Source organism: Pezoporus occidentalis, unplaced genomic scaffold (genome assembly GCF_034315485.1).
Source record: "Pezoporus occidentalis ecotype Australia unplaced genomic scaffold, CSIRO_AGI_Poc_V1 ctg81, whole genome shotgun sequence".
Lineage (NCBI taxonomy): Eukaryota > Metazoa > Chordata > Aves > Psittaciformes > Psittacidae > Pezoporus > Pezoporus occidentalis.
In genome coordinates, this window is record NW_026916170.1 from 5185065 (window position 1) to 5200474 (window position 15410).

Sequence of the window (15410 nt, forward strand, 5' to 3'; positions counted from 1 at the left end):
AATAAAAATCTATTTAAAAGTCCAATTTAAAAAGTACACTTACTGCAAATGAAAAACATATATACAGGAAGAAGGAAAAACATTCCTCCTTGAATACTTGCATGTTTTTCTTACTTGTTTTTCTTCAGCATAAAGGCATTAATGTTTGTTGCTAACATAATCACTGTTTTCTAGGAGGCAAGTTGTGTTTTAGTGCATTTTGATTCTTGAATGTTTGTAATAAGAATAACCAATTTGAAACTGTATTGCATACCTCACAAATTTAAATCAAACTTCTGAGCGTTTGTTGTCAAGGCTAATCACTTATGCACCTTGTGTGGGCATTAGAGAGGCAAAAGCGTAATTTGCCTAAAGCAATTCATTCTGCTGAAGAAGTGCCAGTTCTGAAGATGCCTGTGTCAAATTGCTAATATCAAGTATGACAAATACAATTTTGGGATGTATATTTGATTTTAAAATTCTTCAATGATTGCAGCATAGTTAGGTATATCCATACTTTATATTATTTGATAGACCAACGTGCATTTTCATATGTGGTACAAGTATTGGTACCATTTGGAATTGGAAATTTGTTAGTGTCAAAATAGCAAGTATAAATTTTAATTAAATGTCTAAGGTACTGAAGAGACTTTTATTTTGCATCGGAGTTAAGGATGTCATTGAAGAACCATTTATGTAAATAAAACCAAAGCTGTTCATTTACTGAGAAAAATACAGCCCGATAGATTGGTCTTTTGAGCTTGCTGAAGTGTAAAAGTGCAAGCCAGGAAGCAGATAGCCCCAGAACGTTCCATTTAACTGACAGTTGTGGAGAAATAACCCACAAACAAACAAACTCAAAGCAACATTATCTATTTACAGTGTAGGTTTTCTCCACTTTTTTTTTTTTTGTTATCTGAATAGAAGGAAACTGTTAAGACTTGTAGCCTGCCCTGTATCCCTCACCCTTTAACAGCATGATTGGATTTTATGTGTCCAAAGTGGTGACATTTTCATTTTTATTTTTCATTTAAGCGTAATTTAAGAAATAACATTGTGGAGTGCACACTTTGTGATAGTTTTATATGGAAGAATTATATATTAAAAAAAATCAGTTATTATTTGCAGCTGTGCAGCTACATTAAAATATATTTAAGTCAACTCATTAAATTCTCAAAATTAATCCAATTCTATATAAAAGTCATTTTGATCAAATTGGAATTTGAATGCTATGTTTGACTTTTTCTGTTTTGTTATCATCTCCCTCTCTCACTGTTTACTGTCACTCACTTTCATTGCTATCATTTAGCTCTGGAAAATGAAGTGTATCGGAATCCAAAGCCTTCACTTGTTGATCGCTCTGTCCTTGACTTCACCGGTGACAGAGCTGTACCTCATGATATTTATGTGGATAGTGCATTCCTGAAGAATCAGGTTATGACTGATGCCATGAAGGTAAATGCAGTTCCAAGATCTGGCTATTGGCAGCAGCTACAGCCACACAGTGTTTCTACAGATTCTGACCTGGAGTGTATGGCACAAACCCGGGCTAGAATAAAAGAACTAGAAGAAGAGGCAGAGTATTTGGAAGAAGCCTACAGGAACTATCGACGCAGTGTCATGCAGGATGCAGCTGCAAGCAGAACACCGAGAAAAATGCAGTCTCCTTTACTTCTACAGTGCGCTATGGGTAAACCACCCTTGTCTGCCCAGCATGAAGTTCTTGAGGGTAATCCTAGGTCCCAGCATTCCCCTCTGAGCAGTCCAAGAGATGAAAAAGACATCAAAGGAACTGGGTCGGTTGATGTCTTTAAAAATCCCTTAACGCCACCACACAGAAGAACATCTGTTTCAAGATGCCTTTCTTCTACTCCCGTTTCCAAAGTGGAAAGAGATCTCAGTAAGAAAGTTTCAGATGGTAAGTCACGATGAGGGCATCGTGAGAGCTGGGGTTGTTCAGCCTGCAGAAGAGAAGGCTCTGGGGAGACCATATTGTGGCCTTTCAGTACTTAAAGGGAGATTATAAGGAAGATGGGGGTAAACTTCTTAGCAGGGCCTGTTGCAACAGAACAAGGGACTTCAGGCTGAAAGGTTTTAGATTAGATACAAGGAAGAAAGTTTTGACAGTGAAACTCTGGAACAGGTTGCCCAGAGATGTGATAGATGCCCCACCCCTGGAAACTTTCAAGGTCAGGTTGAATGGGGCTCTGAGCAACTGATCTGGTTGAAGATGTCCCTGCTCATTGCTGGGGGATTGGAACTAGAAGACCTTTAAAGGTTTCTTCCAATCCAGACTATGATTCTATGATTGTTAATGTGGTGTGGTATTGGGCTTTTCCTTATTGCTCCTCTTGCGCTATGGGAAGAGAAAGATTTAGCAGTGGTAGTCTTTCACTTATTTGTTAATTGCTAAGAGTCAGGAGAAGTCAGAAACAAAATATGCTAGTACCTTGGAGTGTGACTTCCTCATGGAAACAGATACTGGAGAAATAGATTGAGGGAGGCTAAACATACTGTGCTTTAGGTAGCTTTAAGAGAAGATTATGCCATATAGTTCACTGCAGGTGTAACTTTATGGTATGCAGAGTTTCATTCAAAAGTTGCAATCAAGCATAACTACTTTGCAACATTATTTGTAACTTCCTAGTTTTAATAACCTTCCCTCTGTATTCCTGTACTTTCATTTAACACTGTAGTTAACATGTGCAGCAAAAGACTGCTTCATCTGGCTTCTCTTAAATTGAGTTTTCCCATCTGAGAAGTCCAGCTGTGATTTTGTTTGTTCTTTTTGCTGTGACATCTTTATCAAATATTCCTGAGCAGTTTTAAGGGGGAAGGGATTAGTGTTTGGAAAATTGTAACTTGCTATTAATTTGACAGTGTCTAATAATTACAAAGTAATTTTTTTTCAAAAGGGCAGTGTTCAGGAAAGCAAACAGAATAGAAAAGAATTGAAAATTAAACAATGGTATGTTGTTTCAAATCCTGCTGTGTGTCTGCTTGTCAAGTCACACAATTCTTGTTGCCCTAGCCCAAAGTGGATTTAATGGGATGTGAAAAAGAGATACTAAGAAAACCAAGCAAAGATACTGAACAGCTTCTGTGTGAAGGAAGGTTAAATGCAAGAAAGGCAGCTTAGTTTGGAAAAGGGTTGGCAGAGGTGGGCTGCGGAAAATCTGGAAGGCAATGAGTGATGTAGAAAAGTTGAAAACGAACAAGTTAACCACTCCTTCACAGACCCTACCATCCTGTGAAATTGAAAGGAAAGAGAAGGAAGTACTTTGTCATACCATGAGTAAGTTGTGGAAGTTATTGTTCCAGTGGCAACAGATGGAGATGCAGAAATAAAACTTCATGATCAGGAGGACCTATCTTTGAAGGATGAAAGGAAGAAGTGTGTCCTCCTGTAAAAAGCTACTAAAAGTAGGAGAGGATCCTTTTCTGCTTTCCCCTGCTTGCTGTCTCCAATCTGTGGGCAGTAACACAGATCAAGAAATAGTTTCTGAGGAGAAAATTCAGATTGCCATCTTATTACTTGATCAGTACTTTTCACCTTAATCATTACTTGATCAAGCTTCATGCTTTCTGATGAGAAAGAGCAAGGTTGGTGTGTCTTGCAGATAGCAAGCTATGAGCCAAACACCTCAGGTATTTGTCTCCTGGTAGAACATCAGTAAATTCAATCCTGCATCATTTCGAAGTGATAGTAGGTTGTAGTAGATTATGGTATGAGATGACTGGTGTGCCGTCTGTCTTCTGGCAGGCAGTATGTGTTACACTGAGGAGCCACTAAGTACTTACGTGCGTAAGTACTGCATGCTGTTCTTGTCCATTTGTTTTGCACATGAAAGTTTGACAAGTTATTTTATAGAAGATTGGATGTGGGTAAGCTGAGGGTTTGTACCACTAACAGGTACTTCTGATACATGAGTATGACATAACTGCTGGGTCCTGTTCTGTTAGTGCTCACCTTCCCTAGAGGGTGTTCATCTGTGATGCGTGAGCGTAGGGGCTGTCTGGAGGTAAAAATACATGGGCAACCCCTAGTCTGAAGCATCCTGATTTCTGCAGTGGGATGTACACTGTGAGTTGGGTCCACTTCTATGCAACCATCTGAAAGGACTTCAAGTATGGGAGTGTTAATAGTAACTTTTTATCTATTTCTTGAGCCAAATTAGCACTGAATACTGTAAAAGTTATTTAGTTAATGGAGAGAAGGAAAAAAACCAGTACCTGCCTACTGAGTGAATATCATATCTTGTGGGGAAAAGTAATAATTCATAGTCTAGTAATGAAAGACCTGTACAGCTGCACAAGAAAGGAAAATTGAAATTGCAAGGTAAAATTTAACCAAAGCGCTGGACTTTGCAAATTTGATTAAAAGCCTTTTATAATTTATGGATTTTGTTTTTTACCTTGGTTTCTTAGGAAACTCAAGACTCTCTAGTTATACTCTGTTTCCTTCTTTGCTGACTTTACAGCTGTTGATAAGAGGATAAAACCTTCAAAGATTTTCTTCCTTCCTTCATTGCCTATTTTCATGAATCTGTAGAAAAAACCTTTCAGGTTTAATTTCCTAATGAAGCATCGCCTTTGAGATACCTCAAGAGTTATCTTTAGCTGGCTAGTAAGCACATCCTTAACTTAAAATCTGTGTCCGTAACTGCTTCCTCTAATGACCAGCAAGGGAGAAATTATTTGGTGTTTTGCAGAGGGGCTGCAGTTTGCAGGGAACATAGGTGTATGGGTGATGAAAATCATGGCTTTGTAAGGAGTAAGTTTATGATGGTGAAGGCCTGTAAAGGAGAATTGCCCACAGGAAAACTAAACCAAACAAACCCAAAATAAAGAAATTACCAGCACAAGAAGTCAGGTTAAGAACTGGATGTTAGTTGTCTTATGGTGTCTGCACGGTTCAATTATGCATGTGCAGCCTTGTCTGAGAAATGGTAGGACAAATAACTGACTAATACTAACTGTGTGATTTTCATTCTGCAGACACCAGTCACTTGTACCTTAACTCTTCACAGCAGAGTGTTGACAAGGTGCTCTCTCCTATTTCAAAGCCATATCCACTTTCGTCTTCTGAGTCTGTTTCTTCCTCACCATCCAGTCACGGCCAGAAAATCAGGTAACATTGTTTACAAGGCAAGTTTTTTAACCTGCTTTTTAAAGAAACATTTATCTACCTGTGCATGCCAAGCTCTTCTAAAGATGGATAAGGATTTCCCTTCTTGAATATCATGCCTCAGGAGGGACTTAGTTATAAAAAAAACAAACACCCCCACCCCCCCCACAGCCAAACACCTTTGGCAAATAATGATTTCATATTTTTCATCTCTGTTAAATTTGTACTTCCTTACAGTGCAAAGTTATGTGCAATGAAATACTTAAGTGCATTAGAAACTTCAGGTGAATGTGGTGTTTCTTAAAAAAAAAAAAAAGAAAAAGAAGTCTTGTCCTGTGACAAAGTAAAACTTGATTGATTTACGTAGTGTTCTGTAAAGTCATTTAACTGTTGTAGCTGAGCGAAGATGAAAGCTTAGAAAGATTCCCTCTGTTGGGGCAAACGGTAATGGCAGCAGTAGACCCAGGGCCTAAAAAGTCCAAAAGTGCTAGGTGAAGGACTGACAAGTCAATCTGGGGAGTGAGAACCTGAGGCATCCTAAGCACATGTTAGTTTAATGCAGATAGAATAAATTGATAAACATCCATCACTGAAACTTAGCTCAAATTCTGCCATTTAAGGATATTAATGTGTAGAACTGCGTTTCTCAGCACTTTCAGGTTGTGCCACTTCAACCAATGTAAGTATTGCTTTGTTGCCATGTGTGCCTTCGAAGATAGCAGGTGGTTCCTTTGGTGTGCAATGCCAACACTAAGGCAAAAGTCATAAAAGGGTTAGATGTTCCTGGGCTCAGGACTGACTGACTTTGTTGTTTTTCAGACTGTTGTAGATATCTACATAGATTTAATGATGAATTTTGCTTTTGCCCTTCTTTGCTTCTGCCCCTGTTTGCTCTTCAGTGTTTCCTGTGTCAGTGTTCTGACAAACTTTTGAAAGCAAGGTTTGCTTTGGATTCTCGTATTTCAAGCTCTGCAGGGCTTGAAATCTACTGTAGTGCTGTAATCCACCTGTTCCATTGCATTTCTTTACATAGTAGACCATTTTCAGGCAGCTGACTAAAAGATGTATTGTTAATAAATAAATGTTTTGTTAATCACTAATTTCAGAAAATGGCTTTTCCAGAAGTTTAAGCATTCTGAAAATGTTTAAAATCTGTTCCTAAATGTAAATCTGAGTTAAACAACCACTGTCTTGTATGACTATAATATCTATGAAAAAGTGTTAGTTTTTTAAGCAGTGAGGAATGTATGCATATGTCCAAGATGTATCTGACTTTTCCTGGTGTCCTGTAACTTTGGACCATATTGGTAAGTTAAAAATTTGGACTGTACACTGTTTAGATAAGAATAATGTTTGAACCATGTTGCAAATGGGAATGTGAAGGTACTACGGTAGCCAATTAACTGTTACTTGGCATGTCTTATTCACAGCAGTCCTGTCGGACATCTCACCCTCGTATGAATTACCGAAATGTGAATGTATTTTTAGCAGCTTGCTGTCATGGGCTTTTTTGGCAGTTTTGATTCCTCTAGTAGGTTTCTATGCCATCCATATAAATTTGGTTCCAGTAACGCTAACAAGAACTCTTGCTGACATTGTAGACTAATTTGAGAACAAACTTTGTTTCAGAAGACAAAGTTGGGTCTTTAGAGGAGTAAACTTCATTTTTCAATGACTTAAAATTATTTTTCATCTTCCTTAGAACAGGTGTTTTGAATACGCTTGATGTTCAAAAGCTGCCAAGGTTATATTTGATGCACACAAAACCCCTTAATGAAAAAAAAGGCCACTAATTCCTTGAGCAAAGCTATGTCTCTTTTATTGTGTCTCTATTTTTCACATCTGTGACCTGACTGCTGAGCTTTTACTGATTGAAGCTTGGTAGTTTCTGCTACCTGAGAATTTAAATCAAGGCAGTTGCACATTCTCACTTCATTAGCAAGCTGTAATGCTAACTTTGTTGTTGTTGTTCTCTGAAGAGCTTGTTCATGTGTCTATCTTATAATTTCCAGAATAGGAATTCTCCAGTCTCCTTTGCATGTGCGAAAGGGATAATGGGTAGCAGAACTTTTCTCTTTTTGTTTTTTGATTGGTTTGGTTGGTTGTTCTTTTTTTTTTTTTAAGTAAGTGAGTAACTTGGCAAAATTAAGCTGCATAAGAATGACTTCTCTTTCCTCTCTGTATCTCCTATTTCTATGCATGAAATTCGTCTGTTCTTATGGTCATTTGGTGCCTCCACTGTCCAAAATTGAGAATCCTGAATAGATGTCTTCAGAAAAAGCTCAAATATTTAATTATTAATGTTTCTTTCTTTAGAGAAACTTGAATTGGCCTTAACCTGCTAGCCATCATTATGGATTTGATGGCGGAAGAAAGACAGCTTGTCCTGGGGCAGCTCTAGCAGGCATTCATGCGGCTTATTTTTTATCAAGTCCTCGATAGACTAGACATTTCATGTAGACAGGGTCTATTCTGTGGTTAGAATTTGGGGAGAGCCTTTATGATCTTGGCCTTGAAAAGAAGCTGTTGGTATTTCCAGGGACTGGAAGGTTATTTCCTTTAAGTGGCTGTCTCTTCTTTCCCTTTTGATTGGCATTTTCTACAGTATATCTCAGATATCCTGTATTCCTCTGACAGACCTTACAAAGCGAAGTTTGAATGTTAACCTGCATGTTAAGGTGGCTTGGGAAAATGCTCTAATACTGGGAGGGACTGTACTTCTTTGAAGGATGTTATAGAGTCCACGCTGCCTGAAGAGTGAATAGCATGAGCAAGTTGTGTTGCAAAGAAAAGGCCAGGGTCTCGGCAGGCAGCAATGGGTTGTAGTTGTGTTCTTGAGTTCCTTGTGACAAAGCAAGGGGATGAGGTCCCAATAATTTTCTTGAACATTGTGCTTTCCCAAGGCCTTCCTAAAGGGAAAACGTTGAGGATTTCTCAATTTCTTGTGCCTTGGACTGTGTTCTGTTACATAAAATATTTGAGAAATGCATGTGTGGGCTTTTCCAGTTATTTACTCATTATTGGGTAAATGCTGCATCATCGGTGTGTCGTGGGATTAGTTTATGACCTGTAGATTTTAAGTGGCAATGGGAGCTTTGAAAAGAAAATACAATGCTCTAACACCAGTAAGCCATTACAAGTTAGACCAATGTCAGTGGGGCAGAACAGTTGCATCTGTGACTACAGGAGCTCCTTGTTTATTTTTCAAGATATGAGTGTTATGAAGGAAGCCAATAAACACAGGAAGACTGGAGTTATAAGGCAGATTATTATCTAAACTATGCCTTTTTTTATTTAGGAATGAAGAAACCGATTGTGAGGTTTATTACCAGTTTTAGGCTAAAAAAGTAATTTTGGACATTAACAAAATAGTTTAGATGGTGGTGATTGGGGTTTTGGTGGGGTTTTTTTAAGCTTTAATGGTAATTTTATGCATACCCTATGCGGTTTAACAATTTGGTGTTGACTGGCATAGCAGTCTTGTTTTATGGAATATTGACATTAAGTACAGCTCAGGGCTTGGTTGCCAACTTTGCATGATGGAATGAATTTTGAAAACTGTTTGGAAATATGTGTGTTTACCTCTCTTCATGGAGCTGACCTCTTCAGTTTCCTGACTCGGGGCAGTGTGTTGACTGTCTGTCTAGCAGGATGTGGTATTGAAGAAAGTGGCATGGATGTCCATGAACCTTGCATCCTTAAAAAAAATACTTAACACTTAACCATTTCTGTGAGGGAAAGGCTAAAAACATGACACAGAATTCCAGAAACTTGACGTTCCATTTACTCTGCCATATTTAATTTACAGGGTGTTTTCCCCCACTGATTTTATTGAACTATCCTTCTGGCAATGCAGTTTTAGTTGTTTGTCCACCCATTTACATTTTTGTTGAACATGTCTCATCGTGGGGGCATGTTTTGTTTATTCTCCACTTTTGCTCCATAGAAGACCTGAATTCCTTAGATTGTAAGTACAACATATTTATGTGGTGGTGAAGAGCACCAGCTGGTGTGGAATAAGCTCCTTTATGAAGTGCTGCTCTTGAATTTCATTAGTGACCTACACTGCTTTTTTCTGTTCTGGTTCTGGTCAGGGTTTAGTAATTGGGTCACATGGGAGATACTGTTCTTTCACATTATCTTTCTGATGAGATAAATGGGGATTTAGAATGAGGGCACTAACCCCACTTTTCATAGCACCCACATTTTCACTCCTGCATATATGTTTTGCCAGACATCTAATCCTAATATACTTCAAACACATCTGTTAAAATGACATCAAAGTGGGAATTAGACTATAACAGAGAGCCTAAAAAGGCAAATTTCTTAATTTCATTTGACTAAATGTCACAACTCATTGTATTCCTCCTTTTTTCTTACTCCTTTTTATGCTTTTTGAGGGTGCAATTTGTTTTAATATAATACCTTTATGTTATTTATAGGCCTTAGGGGAAGGCAGCATGCAGCTAGCTATCAGAGAGGTGGAGCTGTCTCTTGGTAAACGTCACCAAAATACATTTAAATGTACTTAAATACCTCAGCCTTTGAGCCAGAAAGTTACAGCATTCTCGTTGCATGTTTTTTATGTTTGGTTTAATCTGCTTCTAAGCATGTAAGTAGCCCTTGTATTTAAATCTCAGATTGCTATTTGCTTAAAAGTTTAGCATTTATATTTATTAAATTGTTTACGTCCTTCCTTTTTCTTTCAGACTTCATAATCAACAAACAGATAAACCAGATTTCAGTGACATTCCCAAACTAGACGAACTAATACATGAGGACCTTGAAGAATGCATTTCTTCTCTTGAATGTAAGTGTTTGTGCATTTTAGACAGTTCGTTTAACACCTTAGTGCTTAATGGTTGTGAGACAATTTTCTTGATAGCTTAAGACTGTAGTGGGAGAGAATAAAGTCTGACTGAAATAAGAAAAAGAGTCTCTAATGATGAGGGATAAATTTTCTTCATATTTGTGCATTTAGGAGGAGAAGGGTATGTAGCAGTAAGTACACACTAAAATCAAGTTGGTTCTGAACTTTGAGAACTTTTTGTTCCAGAATCTTGCATAACCTTGTTCTGATTAATGCATGTAGATCTGACAGTTGTTTCAGAGTGGTTTAAAATGGTGTAGGGTGGTTTTGGTTTTAAACAGCAAAGCATATTAGTATATGAACTAACTGGAAGCTGTTTCGTATTTGCTGTGTAAAGTAAAACTCCAAGGGGTGTTTCTTGTGGACTGGTATCAGAGTACTATTACCAAGCTGTAATTTTGAAGATAAGTTTCTTGCAGCCATTACATGTACTGTTGTTGATTTTTTTCCTTCAGTAACTGTGGCTTAAATAGTATTATGAATTAGTAGTAACTTTAGAAGTGTTTGTAAGCGTGTAAAGAGCAGTTGCAATTATGCTGTCATTAATCAGCATCTTTGAGTAGTTTTGGAACATGTGGTTCAGTTACTGAAACATCAGTGTTACCCTATTTTTTTTTTTTTTTTTCCTCTGAGGTCAGCATTTTATTTATTTACATTTTTGTGCTCTTGCTGATTGCAGGAAGGCCTTTGTCATTATGTCAGTAATGGTTTGTGTTGAGTGCTGTTTCCTTCTCTCTATATGCTGCAGTAAGCCTACAGGGTCAGTTCCCAAAAATTTTTGATGTAACTGTGGTACTGTAGAAAAAGGAGGATAGCTGAAGTTAATGCACTTTATAGCCATTTGTGTACTGAGAGAAAAATAGGAGCACATTTGCTGGCTGTATTTCCTAATTTTATAGCATTTGAGTGACATCTTAATGTTGGACCTGAGCAGAGTTCTCTCCTATGAAACTGGGGGTTTAAAGTAAGTGAAACTGTCAGTAAGAAAGATGTAGACTGCAAGCTAAACACCTTTCCCATTTTTAAATTTTGATAGGTCTGTAAAGTCTTGATACTGGTGGAGATACGTCATTAGGTGGTATGATTAATCCACAGTTGGTGAAGAGATTATTGTATGGGAGAGTTAGAATCACTGATTTCAAGGAAAATATCTCTAACTGGTGTGAGTTAGGTCCCAGACTGGCTTATTCTTTCGGTTGTGGTTAGATAGATGGAGTGATGCAGTTGCTCATGCTCCTGAACCTACGAGTATAGAGCTTTCAGTGTTTTAAAAAGAGCCAACCCCAAAAGCTACTGTTTGTTTGAACAGCGATTGTGCTGACAGTTTTTAGTGTTGGTAACTAGCAGAAGCTGACGACTCATCTGTTAATGTCTCTGTGAAGTCTTACTCAGTATATTCATTATTTGTTAATTTAGCTCATTTACTTTTCTTTTTTTAAGCTTTAAACGCATTATTTGAATGTGAGTTGAGTCTGTAGCCACTAATGGTTTCTACTCATCTCATATTTTAGTTAGATTTAGATTTACTCGTTTCATTTTGTATTAGAGACTTTAAGAATATATTAGATACTCTGCTTTTATCACATATGAGGCTAAACTGGCATTTCCTTAGCAAATCTACCTGAGTTTGGTGCTGTGCCCAAGTAAGTTACCATTGTGTCATTAAGTGATGTGGGGTAGTTGAAAGGATGGTTTTAAGAGCTTGCATATGCTGATGATTTCTCAATCAACAGTACTTCAGCTGGGTCAGACTGCATCACAAGGCAATCTCAGTGTGCAGAAGGGAACCAGAATGGCTAAAAAAGGGAGCAAGTAACCCAGGAGAAACCTGGGAAGGAGGGAGGATAAGGATGTAGAATCTAAAAAGTAAATGTAGAGTAAGATACCATTAAGGAAGAAGTTGGTAAGAGTAGGAAAAAATAACCTGACTGAAGAAGATGCCAGAAAATGTGGTGGAAGCCTTTTAGTCCTACTGTGAGTGAGCTCTAGCGAGAAAAGATTGGAATTTCTGTTGGCAGTAATTGCTTTAGTTGATGTGCTTGTCTTAAGGAAGAATGCATCTCTTGCTGTCCACCCTTACATAAAGCAGTGATGGTGTACAAAAACTGTTACCTTTTTGTCTTTTGCAGAGTAGTTAATGTAAAGATATTTTGTGCTATATTGTTTTGGGTTTGGTTTGTTTCCTTTGTGAGGTTATCAGACCTTTAGAATTTAGATATAATATTTATCAGGAACCTATTTGTGAAAGGAAGTTTTTGACTAAACATTACTTACCCCAGAAAACATTACTGAAGTTTCATGTGGAAATAATGATGTTGATAATGCTATAATATAAACCTCAATTTAAAGGGAGAGCAAAAAAAACAGAATAGCTTTTCTTCTGAATGTAATTGCTCATCATTTTGATCTTAGGTAAAACTTGCGTAGAATTCACTTTCCCAGGTGAAGCTGGTAGGACTTCTGGTGCTTTTGTAAGAAACTGAAACAGTCTTGTAACTTAGCTAGTTTGATGGCTTGGCAGACATTTTCTCTGATGCTTTCATCTATAATTCCTTTAAAATATTTTGAAGAGATTCAGAGCATTCAGAGAGAGAGGCTGATTGGTTTGGGTGTCTCATTTTTCTTCATGCAATATATTTCAGTTTTATTATAATGTGGGAAACAAAAAACTTGAAACCTTGATAATATTTAAAGGATAAGAAATTTCAAAACCTTTACCTAAAAATTAAGGAGATACATGAGGTATCTGTACTATGGTACGCCAAATGCTTTGAAAATGGTCTTGTGTATTTGAGATTGGCTACCTAGAGGTAAAAGCTACATCTGACTTTTTATTTCTCTTTATTTTCTCTTGTAAAATTGATATAATAGCAGCCTGCATACTTGGCAAATAAATAATCAGGAAGGAGCTGAGTATCACAGCAGTGATCACAGTTGAAGTGCAGTACTGTGGTTTGTAAATTCAGAGCTACGTTGCACAGGAGGAAGAATACAAAGTAGAATATGGGAATTAGTAGTTATCCATCCTGTGCGCCAAAGAAGACAAGGGTCCTACTAAAAAAAATAGTATGCAATCAAGTAATTAAAGGTTGTTTTATGTGCATAGGAAGTATGAGCTGAGCTAAACTTGGCCATGTAATTTTTCTGTGACCTGTATCTTACATAAAGAAATTGAAACATTTTGGTTTTGTTATATATTTATTCATGAATGTTTTGGCTTTGTAAACAGGTGTGTTCCAATAGCTAATTTCAAAACTAACAATTCTGTAATTAAAAAAAGCAAGCACAGCCTATGATAATTCTTAGTCCTCAGGGAAATGACCAAGTTGAAGGGAAAATGCTCAATTAGTACTGATACTTACGTGTTCTAGTTCAGCCATTCCCACACTTTGTGTCCATTGCTTTGCTCCACTATTGTGATTACAAAATAATGAAGCCATTGTTCAAATTTCTTCTCCAGATCAGGGAGACATTCCAGAGCAGTGTGAAAGTGATGCCTTGCATCCGTGTGGGGACATCGTCAATGGAAACCGTGTCACAGCCACTGTGCCAGCAGCAGCTGCTTCACTGCAGGACTTAAGTGAGTTCTCCAGTCAGAAACGAAAGTGAATGCCCTTTTTACATGTCATATGTGTAACACAAAAAGCCAGATATTTAACATTTGGTCGGTATGTATGCTGGTGTGATGGAAAATTTGTCCAAAAGCCCTAATTATGTGAAAGAGGAAGGAAAGTTTTCTGTTGCTTTACTGAATTAGGATGACTTCACCCTTGTTTTGGTCAAATTTGTTTTTAATTTAAATGCTTTTGCCACCCATCCCACCCTCCTGTCCAGCTTTTGGAGGGATGATTTTGTTCTTTTCAGGATAATTCTTCTTTCTGCTCTTGCTAGAAATAAGACTTGAAAGATTTTTGGAGGTTGTGTTTCTGTTTCACATGGTTTATATAGGTCTTGTCTGGATTTTTTTTATATTTTTTTTTCATTTTTCTTGGCTGTGTTTGCAAATTGTATTACCCCAGTGCTGTGTTAATTTTTCGGGTAGATGAAGGTGATGTCAGTGCAGCATATGCCACTTTTCTAATTGCCCTAGATAGAAGCATTATGATTATTTTTATTTAGAGAGGAGCTTTCTAGCTTCTAACAATTCCCAGTATTTAGTTTGCCTATCTAATTACTGTCTGAATGTTGTCCTACTTGCACAGCTTTTTAAATATGCTGGCCACATCAGCAGCATGTCCTGCAATGATTTTCACGGGGTTTGTAAGTACTTTGCTTTATAAATGTAAAGAATTATATTCAGTCAGATTGCTGAGGGGTAAAGAATATAGCAACATGAATTTTAGGATAACAGAGATTTAATGAGAAAGTCCATGACAGGAATGAGAAGTGCATAGAGAGATTTGTCAGCTCTCTGGCCTCTACTTTGGCTTTCCCGTTTAGCTCTTAGGGAGTCATACATCAGAATAAAAATGTTTAGAGGTGAGAAGAAACCAGATACCTAAGAATAACATTGGTATATATGTAAACAATATATCCAGTTGCTTTTCATTTACTAGTAATGTTACAGAGGAACCTAATACTTATTTTTATGCTACTGTAGTAAATAACTGAACTACATAGGTCACAGATGTTAAAATAATTTTTCGCAGTGGTGCTGGATCAAAACCAGATCGAAGAACAGGATAGAGAAGTGGAGAAAAACCTGGAAGAAGAAGAAGAAAAGAAAGCAAGAGAAGAAAGGGGAGAGGGAGAACTACAGGAAGCTTTGGAAAGACAGCAAAAAGAAGAGGAAAAGCTTAACAAAGAGGTAATGATTCAGTATTTTAACTTCTGACAGTAATGCAGCTTTGTAGTGTCATGTATTTTAGGATTGCTATGTGTGTTACTTGATTTAAAATAGACTTTAAGTGAAAGTAGTAGAGGCAAAGTTCTTTTATGATCAACCAGCCTTGATAGAATTTCTCCTTATGCCAAGTAACTTTTTTCACAGGAAGCAGATGGTTTTTCTTCCATGCTTCATGCAGCTGAAAGCTACAGTTCTATGGCCAGAACCATGCTATTGGAATAGGCTATACAGTCACTGTCTTTCTGGTCTGGACTGTTCCTGGTGGGACACCACTGAAACATGTTAATATCCATCTCTTCACTACCTTATGTCAGGGTATCTAGGGTACTTTCTTGGAAGCAGATGTTGTAAGGAGACCTTAAGGAGTTTGCTTAGATCCCTTTGAGCTGTGTTGAAATAGTGTTATGGACTTCTAGGACCAGTATAAAACTTGGGTTTTGCTCCCTCCCACTTCACCTTCCTTTTCCCACTCATAAACCTTGGTTAATTTGATTCCACTGTGCTCACCCTACCCTTCACACCAGCAAACTAGGCCCTTCAAGAAAGTGGCGTACCTGTGTCAGCTCATCTTCAGTTCACATGTAGGT

General features: G+C 37.5%; 1 protein-coding gene across 4 annotated transcripts in view; it reads left to right on the forward strand.

The window, feature by feature from the left end:
- The window catches only part of OFD1 (OFD1 centriole and centriolar satellite protein), a 32558-nt gene that overhangs the window by 14851 nt on the left and 2297 nt on the right, over positions 1-15410 (forward strand). For all 4 annotated transcript variants that reach the window (XM_062603769.1, XM_062603767.1, XM_062603768.1 and 1 more), the window contains 5 exons: positions 1289-1897; positions 4978-5110; positions 9817-9917; positions 13438-13557; positions 14627-14784. In XM_062603769.1, the coding sequence (XP_062459753.1) occupies positions 1289-1897; positions 4978-5110; positions 9817-9917; positions 13438-13557; positions 14627-14784 (1121 nt within the window). The remainder of the gene's footprint in view (positions 1-1288; positions 1898-4977; positions 5111-9816; positions 9918-13437; positions 13558-14626; positions 14785-15410) is intronic.